General features: G+C 43.0%; 2 protein-coding genes across 3 annotated transcripts; both read left to right on the top strand.

The window, feature by feature from the left end:
• The first annotated feature begins 323 nt into the window (after window positions 1-323).
• LOC120032146 (protein mono-ADP-ribosyltransferase PARP12-like) lies at window positions 324-13,680 on the top strand. The gene is made up of 12 exons (XM_038978109.1): window positions 324-926; window positions 1,238-1,373; window positions 1,620-1,923; window positions 2,785-2,835; window positions 6,666-6,792; window positions 7,129-7,294; window positions 7,382-7,502; window positions 7,716-7,812; window positions 8,204-8,291; window positions 10,420-10,550; window positions 11,127-11,278; window positions 11,385-13,680. Exons 1-12 carry the CDS (start codon window positions 661-663, stop codon window positions 12,764-12,766), a joined length of 3,021 nt encoding a protein of 1,006 aa, XP_038834037.1. The 5' UTR covers window positions 324-660; the 3' UTR covers window positions 12,767-13,680.
• Window positions 13,681-13,884: 204 nt separating this feature from the next.
• LOC120032147 (protein mono-ADP-ribosyltransferase PARP12-like) lies at window positions 13,885-18,797 on the top strand. 2 transcript variants are annotated; one of them, XM_038978110.1, is made up of 7 exons: window positions 13,885-14,274; window positions 14,532-14,667; window positions 16,479-16,747; window positions 16,906-16,993; window positions 17,104-17,234; window positions 17,458-17,606; window positions 17,814-18,797. In XM_038978110.1, the coding sequence occupies exons 1-7, from the start codon at window positions 13,991-13,993 to the stop codon at window positions 18,452-18,454; spliced, it is 1,698 nt and encodes a 565-aa protein (XP_038834038.1). In that variant the 5' UTR covers window positions 13,885-13,990; the 3' UTR covers window positions 18,455-18,797. The 2 variants fall into 2 exon arrangements, with proteins under 2 accessions (XP_038834038.1, XP_038834039.1); XM_038978111.1 differs by lacking the exons at window positions 13,885-14,274; window positions 14,532-14,667 and adding an exon at window positions 16,100-16,299.
• Window positions 18,798-18,816: the final 19 nt, after the last annotated feature.

The following is an 18,816-nucleotide window of genomic DNA, read 5'->3' on the forward strand; positions in this document are numbered from 1 at the left end:
AATAATCAAACCAAAACCGAACCGACCTCAAAAAGCACTAATCATGTATCCATATAATTATCCATATATGGCTCTGGGGTAATCCAATTTATACAATTAATTGTGTGTGCGTGTGTGTCCCCTTTGGCCTTTGCCTTAGTTTCGTTTTTCTTTCGTCACAAATGAGTAAGCAAGGGTGTAGCCAAAGACAGTTCAGTATGAAGATAGGCAAAAACCTCTTCTCCAATAGAAATCCCAGATCACGCTTGTATGCGATGTCATGGCGACGTTGGCTAGCTAAACTCATGCGCAAAAATACGTCATCCGGTCGTTTCACGCCTAACTGCGCATGTACAGGCCGTCAACTCAAAGGCACTCCTTCGATATAAAGTTGTTTTTGACGAAAATTAAAACGTGTCAGTTTGTCACTTTCACGAGTTCTGAGTAATAACATATTCAACTACTTACGGCATTGGCTCGAGTATAGGTTGTGCCTTTAGATTTAGAGAAAATGAAGAACTAAGGAAGCATATTTCACTTCAAACCCCGGCCTGGTCTGCTTGGTCTGTTTCACAAGCGTTCCCTTTAGTCTCGCGATGTAGCGCCTCTGGTTTAGAAACTCTGTGGTGTGGCGGTAGCCTGTCCTGGACCAGGCACAACAGTTGTGCAAGTCATTGCGAGATGGATCAGCAATATTTATTAAAAGTAATTTGCTATCACCAGGGAGCACTAGATTATGCGGATCTGGCAGATATTGGGTGCGGGGAAGATGTTATCTGTGCCCTTGATGAAAACGAGGAATTTTCTGTCGCGTTGTGCAATGGAAACAAACGCATTATTGCGAAAACTAAGGTTAGACGCTGCAAGGCTCAGCAATGTGATGGCTGCAATGATTTACACCTGTGTAAATTTTATTTATTTGGGGACTGTAAGAATAGTAGGGGAAGGTAAGCATAATTTGTTTGTATTATTATTATGCAGCCATACGCTATGTTGGACCGGAAGTGTTACGTTAAACTGCCTACAAATGAATTCTTACATATTCATTGAATTTCCTCCAGTGATATGGTGTGAATAAATGTCTCATTACAAATACGGTCGTTGTCTATTTAGTTTTTCACATTTTAAGATATTTCAGCCCAGGACTACAGCATGAACTGTATATAATTCTATGGGGTTTAGTTAGTTAAATTTGTTCTGCAAACTGAATAGTAATTTGTATTATTATTGACCTGTTTTTTTGCTACTTTGACTTCAGACGGACATGCCGCTTCGGTCATGACCTGAACTCTGAACACAACTCCAGAGTTTTAAGAGAGTATAAACTTGAGACGCTGAGTAGACAAGAAATCCGGCAGTTGTTGTTACAAAATGACAACTCTCTCCTTCCACCGGTAACCAACCGTTCTCCTCGTTTTTGTTTTTATAGTATTTTATTTTTCATATTTGTTCATATTTTTTTTATTATATTTTATATTTGTCTCTAACTGCTGATGTGGATTAGTGGATGGTGTGTGTTGTATGACTGATGAAGATGTCTGCATATTTTGACTAGCTCGTTCATCTCATGCTTTCTTGCATTTATACAACAATGGTATGGTAAACAAGTATTTTAAAAGCCTTTTCACTCACTTTTTCAGGTGTGCAGCTCTTATAACAAAGGCGCCGGGCCTTATGGCAACTGCCCGGATCAGGAGGGGTGTACAAGACTTCATGTGTGTGACAGGTACATCAGAGGAACCTGTTCCTCGGGAGCCGACTGCAACAGGTGTCATGACTTCTTCGAACCCCACCCACAAAGGACTCTGCAGCAGAGGGGAGTGCCTAACGATCTAATGGTGTCCATGTTGTCCACCTACCGGAACATCCAGGCCATGAAGAGTGAAGGTGCCGGCAGTGCTGCTTCCGTCAACAGGCCCCAGAGCTGTCCTCAGAGAAATACAGGTAGACGGCTGCAGGAGCAAACAGCAGAGTTGTGTTCATTGGGGAATAATGTTTCAGAACAGTCACTATATTTAACTTCTATAGTTACTTGGAAGTATTCCTCGATGGACTTGCTTGCCATCCAGGGTTGGTGTCAATTACATTTCAATTCCAGACCAGTCAATTCAGGAAGAACACTAACATTCCAATTCTCTTCAATAACCAGGTTTTCATCCAACCTTTTTATGCAAGTAAAGTACATATTGGATAAAATGTTTAATGACGGGCCTGAAACAGAACATTTCTGGGTAAACTTAATGTCGACCAAACAAAATAGGTGGGATTTTTTGGTCTGTAAAATTAATTATGTGAGAAATGGTGGTGGAAAACATTTTATTCAAAAATATTGATATAATATTAAAGTGCAAGATGATGCGCTTGATGCTCCTTTCCAATAAACATTGAGGGTTTTATTCTGGTGACATGATCATCAATGCTTGGCTGCCATTCGACAAATAAAAGTGATCTTGCTCTTTTGTCCATAATAATCTCATCATGTAAGCCATACCCACACTGTATTTGGGCACATAAGCTATTTAACGGCCCAAAATATATTTGGTACATGGGAATTCAACCACAAAAGTAATTTTTATGTGCACTATGTCATCATGCACAGCCTTTTATCCACAACAGTTCAATTTGATGGAAACACGTCTCAGGTGGAAAAATATGCATATAGTTTGGATGGAAACCTAGCTAGTTAGGAAAATGTAGAATTGGAATTTGGTTTACTTTCTGAATTGAAATGGGATTGATCCCAACCCTGTTGCCAACTTTGATTTCATTTAACTAAATGTGTGTTTATTTGTTGTTTGTTTACAGTGAGGAATGAGATCTGCCTGTTCTTTGTCAAGGGGGACTGCAAACAAGGAGGTACATTTAACGAGAAAGATATTGTGTGTGGAGGCAGTGTCTGGAGGATTTGCTTTGGCAAAACGCCGACAAGGGCTTTGCCCTGTTTTTACTCAGGCAGAAGCTATGGCAGCCGGCCGGATATTATTATTATTTTTTAAATATTTCAGCAGATAGGCCAGTTGAGAATAAGATCTCATTTACAACTACGACTTGGCCAAGATAAAGCCAAGCAGTGCGAGAAAAACAACAACACAGAGTTACACATGGGATAAACAAACGTACAGTCATTAACACAATAGAAAAATCTATGTACAGTGTGCAAATGTAGTCAGATTTAGGGAGGTAATGCAATAATTAGGCCATAGTGGCGAAATAATTACAATTCAGCATTAACACTGGAGTGATAGATGTGCAGATGATGACGTGCAAGTAGAGATACTGGGGTGCAAAAGAGCAACAACAAAATATAACAATATGGGGATGAGGGTAGTTGGGTGTGCTATTTACAGATGGGCTGTGTACAGGTACAGTGATTGGTAAGCTGCTCTGACAGCTGATGCTTAAAGTTAGAGGGGGAGATATAAGTCTCCAGCTTCAGTTTATTTTTTTTATTTTTTTGCAATTCGTTCCAGTCATTGACAGCAGAGAACTGGAAGGAAAGGCCAAAGTGGGTGTTGGCTTTGGGGATGACCAGTGAAATATACCTACGGGTGGGTGTTGCTATGGTGACCAGTGAGCTGAGATAAGGCTGGGCTTTACCTAGCAAGACTTATAGATGACCTGGAGCCAGTGGGTTTGTCGACGGATATGTAGTGAGGGCCAGCCAACGAGAGCATACAAGTCGCAGTAGTGGGTAGTATATGGGGCTTTGGTGACAAAACGGATGGCACTGTTATAGATTACATCCAATTTGCTGAGTAGAGTGTTGGAGGCTATTTTGTAAATGGCATCGCTAAAGTCGAGGATCGGCAGGATAGTCAGTTTTACAAGGGTATGTTTGGCAGCATGAGTGAAGGAGGCTTTGTTGCGAAAGAGGAAGCCGATTCTAGATTTCATTTTGGATTGGAGATGCTTAATGTGAGTCTGGAAGGAGAGTTTACAGTCTAACCAGACACCTAGGTATTTGTAGTTGTCCACATATTCTAAGTCAGAACGTCCAGAGTGGTGATGCTAGTCGGGCGGGCGGGTGTGGGCAGCAATCGGTTGAAGAGCACGTGTTTAGTTTTACTAGCATTTAAGAGCAGTTGGAGGCCACGGAAGGAGTGTTGTATGGCATTGAAGCTCGTTTGGAGGTTTGTTAACAGTGTCCAAAGAAGGGCCAGATGTATACAGAATGGTGTCGTCTGCGTAGAGGTGGATCAGAGAATAACCAGCAGCAAGAGCGACATCATTTAAATATACAGAGAAAAAAGTTGGCCCGAGAATTGAATTTGACACACTAAACTCTATCTGAGAAGTAGTTGGTGAACCAGGCGAGGCAGTCATTAGAGAAACCAAGGCTATTGAGTCTGCCGATAAGAATGTGGTGATTGACAGAGTCGAAAGCCTTGGCCAGGTCGAGGAAGACGGCTGCACAGTACTGTCTTTTATCGATGGCGGTTATGATATCATTTAGGACCTTGAGCGTGGCTGAGGTGCACCCGTGACCAGCTCGGAAACCGGATTGCACAGCGGAGAAGGTACGGTCGGATTCGAAATGGTCAGAGGTCTGTTTATTAACTTGGCTTTTGAAGACTTTAGAAAGGCAGGGCAGGATGGATATAGGTCTATAACAGTTTGGGTCTAGAGTGTCTCCCGCTTTGAAGAGGGAGATGACCACGGCAGCTTTCCAATCTGTGGGGATCTCAGACAATACGAAAGAGCGGTTGAACAGGTTAGTAATAGGGGTTGCAACAATTTCGGCAGATCATTTTAGAGATGGTCCAGATTGTCTAGCTCAGCTGATTTGTAGGGATCCAGATTTTGCAGCTCTTTCAAAACATCAGCTATCTGGATTTGGGTGAAGGAGAAGCAGGGGGGGCTTGGGCAAGTTGCTGCTGGGGGGGGGGGGGGGGGGGGGGTTTGCCGGGTTAGGGGTAGCCAGGTGGAAAGCATGGCCAGCTGTAGAAAAATGCTTATTGAAATTCTCGAGGATCGTAGATTTATCGGTGGTGACAGTATTTCCTAGCCTCAGTGCAGTGGGCTGCTGGGAGGAGGTGCTCTTATTCTCCATGGACTTTACAGTGTCCCAAAACTTTTTGGAATTAGTGCTACAGGATGCACATTTCTGTTTGAAAAAGCTAGCCTTAGCTTTCCTATCTGACTGTTTATATTGGTTCTTGACTTCCCTGAAAAGTTGCATATCGCGGGGGTTGTTTGATGCTAATGCATTACGCCACAGGATGTTTTTGTGCTGGTCAAGGGCAGTCAAGTCTGGAGTGAACCAAGGGCTATATCTGTGCTTAGTTCTACATTTTTTGAACGGGGCATGATTATTTAAGATGGTGAGGAAAGCACTTTTAGAGAACAACCAGGCATCCTCTACTGATGGGATGAGATCAATATCCTTCCAGGATACCTGGGCCAGGTCGATTAGAAAGGCCAGCTCGCAGAAGTGTTTTCGGGAGCGTTTGACAATGATAAGGGGTGGTTGTTTGACCGCGGACCCATAACGGACGGAGGCAGTGATCGCTGAGATCCTGGTTGAAGACAGCAGAGGCGTATTTAGAGGGCAAGTTGGTCAGGATGATATCTATGAGGGTTCCAATGTTTATGGATTTAGGGTTGTACCTGGTAGGTTCCTTGATAATTTGCGTGAGATTAAGGGCATCTAGCTTAGATTGTAGAACGGTCAGGGTGTTAGGTCACCTAACAGTATGAACTCTGAAGATAAATGGGGGGCAATTCATTCACATATGGTGTCCAGAGCACAGCTGGGGGGGTCTATAACAAGCGGCAACAGTGAGAGACATTTCTGGAAAGGTGAATTTTTAAAAGTAGAAGCTCTGTTTGGGCACAGACCTGGATAGTATGACAGAACTCTGCAGAACTCTGCCCCCTTTGGCAGTTCTAGTCGGAAAATGATGTAGTTGGGGATGGAAATTTCAGAATTTTTGGTGGCCTTCCTAAGCCAGGATTCAGACACAGCTAGGACATCAGGGCTGGCGGAGTGTGCTAAAGCAGGGAATAAAACAAATTTAGGGAGGAGGCTTCTGATGTTAACATGCATGAAACCAAGGCTTTTACGGTTACAGAAGTCAACAAATGAGAGCGCCTGGGGAATAGGTGTAGTGCTGGGGGCCACAGAGCATGGGTTAACCTCTACATCACCATAGGAACAGAGGAGGAGTAGGATAAGGGTACACGTACTGGTCGTCTAGTGCGTTGGGGACAGAGAATAAAAGGAGCAGATTTCTGGGCGTGGTAGAATAGATTCAGGGCATAATGTACAGACAAGGGTATGGTAGGATGCGAGTACAGTGGAGGTAAACCTAGGCATTGAATGACGATGAGAGAGGTTGTGTCTCTGGAGGCACAAGTTAAGCCAGATGAGGTCTCCGCATGTGTGGGGGGTGGGACAAAAGAGCTATCTAAGGCATGTTGAGTGGGACTGGGGGCTCTACAGTGAAATAAAACAATAAGAACTAACCAAAACCGCAGTAGACAAGGCATATTGGCATTAGAGAGAGGCATGTGTAGCCGAGTGATCATATGAGGATATGAGTTTATCTATAACTTTCAAGGTTGTCAGTAGATACACAATACAAACCCTGTGAAACCACAATTCAGGGACAAATCAGGCTGTTACCCAGGTGCAACAATGATACTCAGCAACATATCACATCTCACTGCAAACTAATGACTTTCAGAGAAATGCTGGAGAGTCCACTTCAAAATGCCCTACAAGTGGGAAGTGAAAGATGGACAGACTTGGTCAGCTCTGCCAGAAAATGAAGTGATTGAGAGAGACTTCTGTGACCCTTCTAAGATACACAGGTATAGTATGTTATGTCATACTTAAAGGTAGACTCAGCGATATTACATAGATGCAGAAAGTGAACAGCATAGTGGGTTGAAGCGCGAGACTCAACTTCCCCGATGTTTTGGTCCCTTGGCTTCCACATTGTAACAGCGTGAAGCTAACCCGTGCAGATTTAGTACTGTGTGTGTCTGTCTTGCATCTCACTCATCTCAATATCTGCGGTGCTGCTCGTGGCAACGTCATTTCCCTGAGTCTACCTTTAACTAGCAAAAGTATGTCAAACTGTGAATAAGGTACAATATATATATATATATATATATTCCATTTGACATTTTCTTATGCCTTCACAGTGAGGGATCAGACTGTGTGGATTTCGACTCCATGAGCCTTGGATTCAGTGAAGTTCGCCGTCTCTCCACAGTTTCCTCTGTGACCGAGCCCACATTCGTACTCACCACAGAGTGGGCGTGGTTCTGGGAGGACGAGTACGGCAAATGGGTCCAGTACGCATCCATCGTAAGTGGTGTAAAACACTCAAACAGGCTGATGTGTTACGAGGACAATAATAGAGATAGTAAACTGTTATTTTTCTATAAATCACAGAAAGAGATGCACAGATTGTCATCCATCACCAGTGAAGACCTTGAGAAAAGGTTCCAGGAGGATCAAAGTGCTGTGGTGAAGTTCACTGCAGGCCAGCAGTCTTATGAGCTGAGTTTCAGAGGTAACACATTTCAAACTCTTGAAAAACATCCTACTGTAATAATAATAATATATTTGAGTTATAAGCGCTTTGCACAAGTTAGTTAGTCAAAAAGGCTACTCTTATACGCCTCAAATTCTAGTACTAAAATCGGCAGCAGGTAGACTAGATGTCAGAGATGTTGAACGGTAACTGTAAGGATGCTGGTTCAAATGGTTATTATTGTAATTACAGACATGACGCAATATAACGAAAGATTTGGTACTATAAGGATGGTCAGACGACGTCCTGTCTTTGTTTCAACTGTGGACGCACAAGCTGCAAGAAGCAGGTAATGTTTGAATGGGAATGGACTGAGAATGGGTATATGTTCTGAATAGAGCCATTTCTATATTTACCTAATAGACACTCTTGATTGCTGACAGACTCGGCATAGGAGAAAGGGTTAAATACCAGTGCTTGTGTGAATGGTTGGTCTGTTCAGCTGTCTGACCCTTTGGTTGAATAAACTTGGTTTGAGCTTTTATAGTTGTCCGTTAATTTTTTCTTGGGTTATTTAGAACCGAACAGTAAAGACCATAAGACGTGGTGTTGTTTTGTATCGCAAACAAGAGGGATTTATTTTCCATTGAGTATTTAAGTTGAGAACTAAGAGATTTTCAAATGAACTACTTTTTTTCTTTGTGTTGTATATCAAGGTTCTTTTTCATATATATTTTCAGGCGAAATGGACCACGCAACCCCTCTCAGAATTTCAGAGCTGTTCCTGGATTTTGGGACAAGTCTGCGATACCTGACATTGGATACAGGGTAACTTGTTTACAGTGGCGTAAAGTACTTTACTATTTATATTTTTGACCACTTTTACTTTACTACATTCCTAAAGAAAATTATGTACTTTTTTAGTCCATACATTTTCCCTGACACCCAAAAGTACTCTTTAGATTTGGAATGCTTAGCAGGTCAGGAAAATGGTCTAATTCACACACCTATCAAGAGAACATCCCTGGTCATCCTTACTGCCTCTGATCTGGCTGACTCACTAAACACATGCTTTGTTTGTAAATTATTTCTGAGTGTTGGAGTGTGCCCCTGGCTATCCATACATTTAAAAAACAAAATTATGCCGTCTGGTTTGCTCTATACGGTGCCTTCAGAAAATATTCAGACCCCTTGACTTTTTCCACATTTTATGTTACATCCTTATTCTAAAATATATATTTTTTTCTCAATCTACACACAATAGCCCATAATGTCAAAGCAAAAACAGGTTTTTAGAAATGTTTGCAATTTTTTTTTTTTTATGGAAATATCACATTTTACATAAGTATTCAGACCCTTTACTCAGTACTTTGTTGAAGCACCTTTGGCAGTGATTACAGCCTCAAGTCTTCTTGGGTAGGACGTTACAAGCTTGGCACACCAGTATTTGGGGACTTTCTCCCATTCTTCTCTGCAGATCCTCTCAAGCTCTGCCAGGTTGGATGGGAAGCATTACTACACAGTTATTTTCAGGTCTCTCCAGAGATGTTAGATCGGGTTCAAGTCCAGGCTCTGGCTGGTCCACTCAAGGACATTCAGAGACTTGTCCCGAAGCCACTCCTGCATTGTCTTGGCTGTGTGCTTCGGGTCCTTGTCCTGTTGGAAGGTGAACCTTCACCCCAGTCTGAGGTTCTGAGCGCTCTGGAGCAGGTTTTCATCAAGGATCTCTCTGTACTTTGCTCCATTCATCTTGCCCTTGATCCTGAATAGTCTCCCAGTCCCTGCCGCTGAAAAACATCCCCACAGCATGATGTTGGCACCACCATGCTTCACTGTAGGGATGGTGCCAGGTTTCTTCCATACGTGATGTTTGGCATTCAGGCCAAAGAGTTCAATCTTGGTTTCATCAGACCAGATAATCTTGTTTCACCGTCATGTGCCTTTTACTGAGGAGTAGCTTCCGTCTGGCCACTCTACCACAAAGGCCTGATTGGTGGAGTGCTGCAGAGATGGTTGTCCTTCTGGAAGTTTCTCCCATCTTCACAGAGGAACTCTAGAGCTCTGTCAGAGTGACCATTGGGTTCTTGGTCACCTCCCTGACCAAGGCCTTTTTCCGTTTGGCCGGGCGGCCAGCCCTAGGAAGAGTGTTGGTGGTTCCAAACTTCTTCCATTTAAGAATGATGGAGGCCACTGTGTTATTAGGGACCTTCAATGCTGCAGGCATTTTTTGGTACCCTTGCCCAGATCTGTGCCTCGACACGATCCTGTCTCGGAGCTCTATGGACAATTCCTTCAACCTCATGGCTTGGCTTTTACTCTGACATGCACTGTCAACTGTGGGATGTTTTTTAGACCGGTGTGTGCCTTTCCAAATCATGTCCATCAATTGAATTTACCACAGGTGGGCTCCAATCAAGTTGTAGAAACATTTTAAGGATGATCAATGGAAACCGGATGCACCTGAGCTCAATTACGAGTGTCATAGCAAAGGGTCTGAATACTTATGTAAATAAGGTATTTTTCTTTTTAATAAATGTGCAAACATTTGTAAAAAACAATTTTCACTTTGTTATTGTGTGTACTTGCTGAGGAAAAAAAATATTTTATACATTTTAGAATATTGTCTAACGTAACAAAATGTGGAAAAAGTCAAGGTCTGAATACTTTCCGAAGGCACTGTATAAGGAACTTTAAATTATTATTTTCATACTTAAATATATTTTGACAATTACATTTACTTTTAATACTTAGTATGTAGTATTTTACTTGGTGACTTTTACTTGAGTCATTCTCTATTAAAGTACATTTACACAAGTATGAGAATTGGATACATTTTCCACCACTGCTTGTTTACATGAGATTCTACTGATTTGGCTTGCAGGGAAATCTACTGTTTAAAATTGCTTTTCATTTGGTTTTAGCAGTGACAACTATTTTGTGTTTTCCCCTCCTGCAGACAGTCACTCTTCTGAGTTCTGACAGGGACTATCAGAAGGTCCAGAGACTTTTCAACAACACCACGAGGGGCTTCCAAATCACCAGCATCGAGAGGGTCCAAAACAGGGACCTCTGGGAAGTCTTCCAGTGGTATGTTTACATCAACTCTCACACACAATCCTAGCATGTTACTTCCAAAATGCTAAGTAAACCCTGGCTTGAATGTGATTATGGATAAGCAGTGTTAAGAATTGAAAATCTGGTCAAGGTGTGTAGAAATGCTATATACAAAATATAAGGTGAACAGCTCCTATATTTAAAGGTTTAGTAGACAAAGAGAGACCTATACAGACATATGTATATGAGAAGACAGACATGTTTCTCTAAGAAGTCCACATTAAATCTCTCCCCCTCCAGAGGGGAGAGCTGACCTAAATACTCTTGCCTTATCTGTTTGCTGTTTCACCTTTCTGTGCCACGTGCCAAAGCATTAAATCAGGGCAGAGACCTTGGGGTTGAATAGACTATACATTTGAAACATCTGAATCGCTTAAAGACACCCATGGCCGAATTTATGTCTCAGGGGCCCAGATACCAGTTACTGAGAGCTGCTTTAAGGTGACCTCTGGCCTTACAGACGGTACATAGAGGCCAAATTTCAATAGGGAATAACCGTCCAAAAATATAAGTCTTAACAGCAGCTAATGGTAATTTCCTCTTTCTCAGGAAAAGAGATTTAATGAAGAAAAACAATGGAGGTAAAAACAGCAAGGAGCTACATCTCTTCCACGGAACGGACCCAAAACACGTAGACGCCATTTGCAGAGATAACTTCGACTGGAGGCTGTGTGGAACCAATGGAACTGTGTATGGCGAAGGTACCGCTTGTTAACCAACTGTCAGAAGTGTAGTCAGATTTTAGAAGCAGTCATGATCTCATTATAGTCATTTTGTTTTACTGATAATCTTCTCTGTTTGTTTAAGGGAGTTACTTTGCTAGGGATGCCAAGTACTCACACAGCTACACCAGCGACTCAGGATTGAGATCCATGTTTGCTTGTCGGGTGCTTGTTGGCGACTACACACGGGGGAACTCGGACCTCCGTCGCCCCCCTCCAAAAGGCGAGGGAAGCCCGACTCTCTATGACAGCTGTGTGGACAATGTCCTGAACCCATCCATATATGTGGTTTTTGAAAAGCACCAGGTGTACCCCGAGTTCCTCATCAAATACGATGATGGCGTCATGCACTTGTCCTCTTTGGCTCCAGCTCCACCCAAGACTGTCTCTATCCAATCCACTTCCTTAACCCCAACATCCAACCGGATTCAAGCCACAGCTGCTGCTACCCCATCGAAGAGTGTTCCATCCACTTTGAGTCCATCTAAAACTGCAGCCACTACTTCCTCTAATCCAACCGATTCTCGTCCCACTTCGTGTTTAGTCCATGAGTCTTGCCCAAAACCTGGCCAAGCCCCATTGATATTCAGTCAATCTCCCATGAAGCCAGCCCCAAGTTCTCAATTGGTGGATACCACCCTAGGCTCAGATTTCAATCCCTCATTTGCAAACCTCTCTCGCACACTCACTACCCCAGCCAGCACCCCCTCTCGTACGCCCACTACCCCAGCCAGCACCCCCTCTCGTAAGCTCACTACCCCAGCCAGTACCCCCTCTCGTACGCTCACTACCCCAGCCAGTACCCCCTCTCCTACACTCACTACCCCAGCCAGCACCCCCCCTCGTACGCCCACTACCCCAGCCAGCACCCCCTCCCGTATGCTCACTACCCCAGCCAGTACCCCCTCTCCTACACTCACTACCTCAGCCAGTACCCCCTCTCCTACACTCATTACCCCAGCCAGTACCCCCTCTCACACACTCACTACCCCAGCCAGTACCCCCTCTCACACACTCACTACCCCAGCCAGCACCCCCTCTCCTACACTCACTCCCTCAGCCAGCACTCCCCCTGGCATACTTTCCCCTTTAACTGGCACCCTATTTCGGGCTCACACCCGCTCAACGACTACTACTCACACTCTCTCTGCCAGCAGTACCTCTCCCCCACTATCCCCTTCATACTCATTGAGCACACCTTACCACACACTTTCTCACTCATCATACACCCCCACTTACACACAAACTCCCTCACGCACTTCCCCCTCCTCGTCAAGCAATTCTCCAAGCACACTCTCCCCCTCAGCAAGCAACCCATCTCGGGTGTTCTCTCCCTCGGCAGGTGCCTTCTATCGTCCACTATCTACCACAACAAGCACCACTAGATCTCCTCCTGAGTCACTGTACAGTGTTCCAACAGCTCGAAGGAGGGACACCAAAGAAAAAAACAAATGCCTTCTGCAATAACTTGCCTTTGTCAGGGTGGAGCAGTAAGTAGAATGTTTTGATGGCAAACTTCAAATCTTCAAAACAGAAAATGTATTAAAATTATGAAGGATAATGCATTTGCAAATTAAAGATGTAGTATAGCTGTGTATCTTTACCTGTAGGGGCTTAACAATAGTAAAGCTGTTCACAACGAACCAGACGTTTGTAATTTGATGAGCATGTTTCCTTTACTCAGGTCTGCTGACACAGTCCATACATTTTGTAAATGAAACAAGTTTGATTTCTGTGTTTTAAACTCATAAACCCATTGATTCTGGATGTTTTTTGGACAAGTCTACTCTTTTCTAAGAGATTTTCAAACACCTGTGATGGAAAAATTATGTATTCACCTTATTTGTTGGATATATAACAATTATTTCCCTAAACAGTGAGATATCTGTCCTGCTGATGCTGAGTTTTATGGTGTCCACTCTAGCTTTCTTGTGATAAAACCTACAGCTGGCATTCCAGTGACAGGATGTGGGGTGGTTGTAACTGGGATAGAGAGGAGTGGAACAAAGGCCTCAATGGTTCTTAGACATCCTGACCTGGGAAATTAGGCCAGGGTCGGGGGTTAAGATAACGCCAGGGGCAGATAAAGACAGAATGAGCCCAAAGTGGCTTACGGTGCCCCCCAGTCTATATGGGAGGGGTGGAACCAAGCATTTTGGGTATTAGCTATATGAACTGTGCATGATTCAGACTCTCAGCCAGTAAAGACTGGTGTGCTGACTGTCTCATTATTGCAATAATTAATCAATATTAAATTAAGATGATTGTTTGAAGAAATGACCAAGTCTCTCTCAGGACTGAATTTCCACAACACAATGTCAGAAATGACATTTTTTGGGATAAAAATCATCTTTATTGACATTAAACTGAATCAATGACTCACTACTGCTGCTCCTGTGTGTCTAGCAGGCCTATTGTGATGTAAATGAAGGTTCCACATGCCACTGGGACAGAGTTCAATGTGACGTATTTAAAAGGGTGTGTTCTGTCATTAGTGTGTTCCATTGCCTGTTTGTTATACTTGGCTACCTTCATAATAGGGGAGTGGTTACATATGCTGTAAGTTTCATTTAGTCAGAAATGGTTTTGTCGCATGCTGGTCACCTGTTTTGTAGTTAATGAAGGGCAAAGTTCTACTTCAGATTTGACAATATATGTACAGTTTTGCGAGGGCCAACAGTCAGGTGTCCTATGGTGACTGACATGGATACAACAGCTCTGATCTACAAGGTCCTCTGTGCCCATAATGGGTCCTTTGAGCTGGGAGAATTACATGCCAACATTAGCACGATGGAAGATGACCTGGAAAGTGTTTTAGGGAATCAGGAGATGTTTACCAGGGCTGTCTCTAAGGGAAACAAACTGATAGTTGCCAAGACGAAGATGAGGTTATGCAGAGCTAATGGATGTAGTGGCTGCAGCAATTTACACCTGTGTAAGTTTTATCTGTATGGAACATGTCCATCCAATGAGAGGTAAACTTTTTTTACTTTACTGTTTGTTTTTACTCCGGAAGTTATTTACCTGTCATATTACTTCTATTAATTCTACTATTATTTCTGAAATGTTCTAAATTCATGTGGTCTTACAGAATGTGACAGGTAATGCACTACAGTATAAATGTCAATTGCTACAGGTTCATGGCAGTTTGTAGATTTGACATTTAAGGAAAACCTAATATATGTTTTAAAGAGCTTAATAAGAAATCGCCTCTCGTTCTTGTGATTTCCAGACAAGGATGCCGTCTCTGCCATGAGATGACATCAGAGCATAACATCAGAGTCCTGAGAGAGCATTATCTGGAGGAACTGGACAGGAAGGAGCTTTGTACATTACTGCTGCAGAATGACAACGCCCTTTTACCCCCAGTATGTGCGTTATAGGCATTCGGGAAGGATTCAGACCCCTTGACTTTTTCCACATTTTGTTACGTCACAGCCTTATTCTAAAAAAAATATATAATAATTATCCTCAATAATCTACACACAATACCCCATAATGACGAAGAAAAAACAGTTTAGACATTTTTACAAATGCATTTAAAAAGAAAAAGCAGAAATACCTTTTTTACAAACGCATTCAGACCCTTTGCTATGAGACTCTAAATTGAGCTCACGTGCATCCTGTTTCCATTGATCATCCTTGAGATGTCTCTACAACTTGATTGGAGTCCCCCTGTGGTAAATTCAATTGATTGGACATGATTTGAAAAGGCACACACCTGTCTATATAAGGTCACACAGTTGGCAGTGCATGTCAGATCCAAAACCAAGCCATGAGGTGGAAGGAATTAGAGAGAGAGAGCCGCCATCATTCTTAAATGGAAGAAGTTTGGAACCACCAAGACTTTTCCTAGAGCTGCACGCCCATCCAAGCTGAGCAATTAGAGAAGAAGGGCCTTGGTCAGGGAGGTGACCAAGAACCCGATGGTCACTCTGACAGAGCTCCAGAGTTCCTCTGTGGAGATGGGAGAACCTTCCAGAAGGACAACCATCTCTGCAGCACTCCACCAATCAGGCCTTTATGGTAGAGTAGCCAGATGGAAGCCACTCCTCAGTAAAAGGCCCATAACAGCCTGCTTGGAAAGCAGCCAAAGCACCTAAAGGACTCTCAGACCAAGAGAAACAAGATTATCTGGTCTGATGACATCCAAGATTGAACTATTTGGCCTGAATGCCAAGCGTCACGACTGAAGGAAACCTGGCACCATCCCTACGGTGAAGCATGGTGGTGGCAGAATCATGCTTTGGGGATGTTTTTAAGTGTCAGGGACTGGGAGACTAGTCAGGATCGAGGGAAAGATGAATGGAGCAAGTACAGAGAGATCCTTGATGAAAACCTGCTCCAGAGTGCTCAGGACCTCAGACTGGGGCGAAGGTTCACCTTCCAACAGGACAACGACCCTAAGTACACAGCCAAGACAACGCAGGGGTGGCTTCGGGACAAGTCCTCTGAATGTCCTTGAGTGGCCCAGCCAGAGCCCGGACTTGAACCCGATCTAACATCTCTAGAGAGACTTGAAAATAGCTGTGCATAGATGCTCCTGATCCAACCTGGCAGAGCTTGAGAGGATCTGCAGAGAAGAATGGGAGAAGACTCAATGCTGTAATCGCTGCCAAAGATGCTTCAACAATGTACTGAGTAAAGGGTCTGAATAATTATGTAAATGACATATTTCCGTATTTTTCTAAAAACCTGTTTTTGCTTTGTCATTATTGGGTATTGGGTGTAGATTGATGAGGGGAAAAAAATAATTAATCAATTTTAGAATAAGGCTGTAACGTAACACAATGTGGAAAAAGTCAAGGGGTCTGAATACTTTCCGAATGTTTATGTCAGCCACTTTTCAATTACATTGAATGCACACTTAAAGATGCAACGCCAGCAGGGAACATGAGCTGATTCTTACTTTTGATTCACAGGCATTGTATATTCAATGTGTATTTCCCCACGTCCAAATTGACTACTGATGAATGCACAGACTTGAGGCTATCATCCAAGTATGTGTACTAAACTGAGCGTGTAAAAATTATGTATTTTAATTGGGAATTGGGACTTTGAATTGGGATATCTATAAAAATGATGTATTTGAATTGGGACTGATGCACTTAAACAGAGTTTGCACTTATCCAATGTCCTTATCAAGCCCTCATCAGGAGTGGTCTGTATTTGTCTCCAGGTTTGCTTCACATACAACAAAGGTAGTGGAGAGTATGGCTATTGTCCTGACAAAGGGAGCTGCAGAAGACTCCACGTCTGTGAGCGCTACATTACAGGAACCTGTGCTGCAGACGTGGACTGTGGCAGGTCTCACGACTTCTACGAGCCCCACCCACTCAACACCCTGCAGCAGAGGGGAGTACCTAATGAACTGGTGGCATCCATATTGTCCACCTACCGCAACATCCAGGCAATCGGGCATACTAATGATGCTAGTAACACACTTTGGTAAGAGACCTTGTAGAGTAGACTACAGTAACCTCGGTCCCCGGGATCACTTTGCTATTGGATATGAATTAGGAGAGAGAGCTGCCAGGTGGATAAGATTATACTGTACTGATTGTATTTTATTATAATGCTGTCTAACTTTCTCTACTCATCCTCAGCAAAAAAGACTCTGATGACTGCCTGCTGAAATCCAAAGCTTTACCCAGTCACTGGGATAAATCTTCAGTACCTGAAACTGGATTCAAGGTTCATTATCACTTTTTAACTCATAAGATCTTCCATCTGGTCAGAAGGCAGTGCATTATAAAGCTATTACATTGGTAAAGGTATGTTCTTTTCAAATGCATTCTCTCTAGAGGGTTGCTCTGCAGAGTTCCTCAGCTGAGCACAAGAATATTCTGGATCTTTTCCATCATACTATGACTGGCTTCAGTGTGAAGAGTATTGAGAGGGTGCAGAATCGGATCCTGTGGGAGGTCTTTTCGTGGTAAGAATCACAACTCCTCATGGCAAAAGAAATGTAATCTACCCAAGAAATATGTTCATATTGTCTGCATTAATCAAAGCAGTTATAACATATGCAAACAGATGTAACATGTTAATGGTAACTGGTACTTAGATTCTAGTAGCAAACGAGCAGACACTCGCAAATGCTGAGGTGGCATGCCAATAAAGATACTGACAAATTAATCTGTTGTTCCTCTCCCAAGGCAAGGAGATGTGATGAGAAAGACAAACGCAGGGAAGGACAATGAGAAGCAGCTCTTCCATGGAACAGACTCCAAACACGTGGACGCTATATGCCTGCAGAACATAGACTGGAGGATCGGTGGAACACAAGGAACACCCTATGGGCAAGGTGAGTTCTGTATTTTGTGTGATATTTAATAGATTAAGTTTATATAAGAATTTGTTATGTTACGTGGAAATGGCATTGGACAACACCTTTTTTTCTATTCTTTCACGTCACATTGTGGAAATACAGTGGAAAAGTTGACAGAACAAATGTCTTTGTAATGTCACACTGTCACTGTGATTGTTCTAATTCTAACCCATCTCTTTCCAGGAAGCTACTTTTCTAAGGATGCCAAGTTCTCCCACAGCTACACCAGCCAGTCAGGAGTCAGGTCCATGTTTGTTTGTCGTGTGCTGGTGGGAAATTACACGCAAGGACACTCCAGCTACCTCTGCCCCCCTTCAAAAGATGGAAGTCACACCATTTCCTATGACAGCTGTGTGGATGATATCTACAACCCCTCTGTATTTATGGTGGTCGGGAAGCACCAGGTTTACCCAGAGTACCTTATTCAGTACAGGGAAGGGTCCAGGCCTGAGACTTATGTTCCATCACCTAACTTTGTCCAAAACCAGAGCCACCACAAAATGCACTGGCAACCTATTCCAGTCATGCTACACTCACAAGCCACCCCTGTGCTGCCCAACAATGCAAGGTTCAGATCTCCTTGCCCAACAGGACAGAGAACCCCCAGGCCTACCTTGACACATGCTTCTGCACAGTTTGGCTCCCTGAACTCCTTGACACATCCATTGTTTCAGCCAGGTCTGATGACTTACGTCTCTCATCCACCACCCTGGGTCAGCTCTATGACCTCCATACCACGCGCACCTCCATCAAGGACAAGAAGATCACAGTTTACTAAAATGAAAGCAAAAAGTAAATCTATGGCATCACTAGATAATCTATAAGTCTTGGTAGTCAATTTTTTCTTTTGAAATTTAGGGGGAAATTACCTTTTTATGTATAAATAAATTGTATTTATGGACTTTATTTTAAAATGATGTGTCCTTTTTAGCTGTTGGTAGAGCATGGTGCATGTAATACCAGGGTAGTGGTTTTTATTCCCTGGACCACCCATACGTAAAGTGAATGCATGCATGTCTGTAAATCACTTTGGATAAAAGAGTCTGATAAATGGCATATCATGTAGTTCAGACAGTGTTGACAAAATAATCAGAATTGGGCTGCCTGTGTAAATGCAGTCATGGTAGTTTCTGAATGCACAACTGCATTAAAAAGAAAATCTGTCTACTTTTTAAGGTGTTTTCTT

This window comes from Salvelinus namaycush, chromosome 38 (genome assembly GCF_016432855.1).
Source record: "Salvelinus namaycush isolate Seneca chromosome 38, SaNama_1.0, whole genome shotgun sequence".
NCBI lineage: Eukaryota > Metazoa > Chordata > Actinopteri > Salmoniformes > Salmonidae > Salvelinus > Salvelinus namaycush.

Bases quoted from the DNA above. Each gene is read 5' to 3' on its own strand.
- LOC120032146 (XM_038978109.1), top strand. From the start codon at position 661: ATGGATCAGCAATATTTATTAAAAGTAATTTGCTATCACCAGGGAGCA. The intron at 1,374-1,619 runs GTAACCAACCGT...TCACTTTTTCAG, and splicing joins ACAACTCTCTCCTTCCACCG to GTGTGCAGCTCTTATAACAA. The intron at 7,813-8,203 runs GTAATGTTTGAA...ATATATTTTCAG, and splicing joins GCACAAGCTGCAAGAAGCAG to GCGAAATGGACCACGCAACC.
- LOC120032147 (XM_038978110.1), top strand. From the start codon at position 13,991: ATGGTGACTGACATGGATACAACAGCTCTGATCTACAAGGTCCTCTGT. The intron at 17,235-17,457 runs GTAAGAATCACA...TCCTCTCCCAAG, and splicing joins CTGTGGGAGGTCTTTTCGTG to GCAAGGAGATGTGATGAGAA. The intron at 17,607-17,813 runs GTGAGTTCTGTA...ATCTCTTTCCAG, and splicing joins AGGAACACCCTATGGGCAAG to GAAGCTACTTTTCTAAGGAT.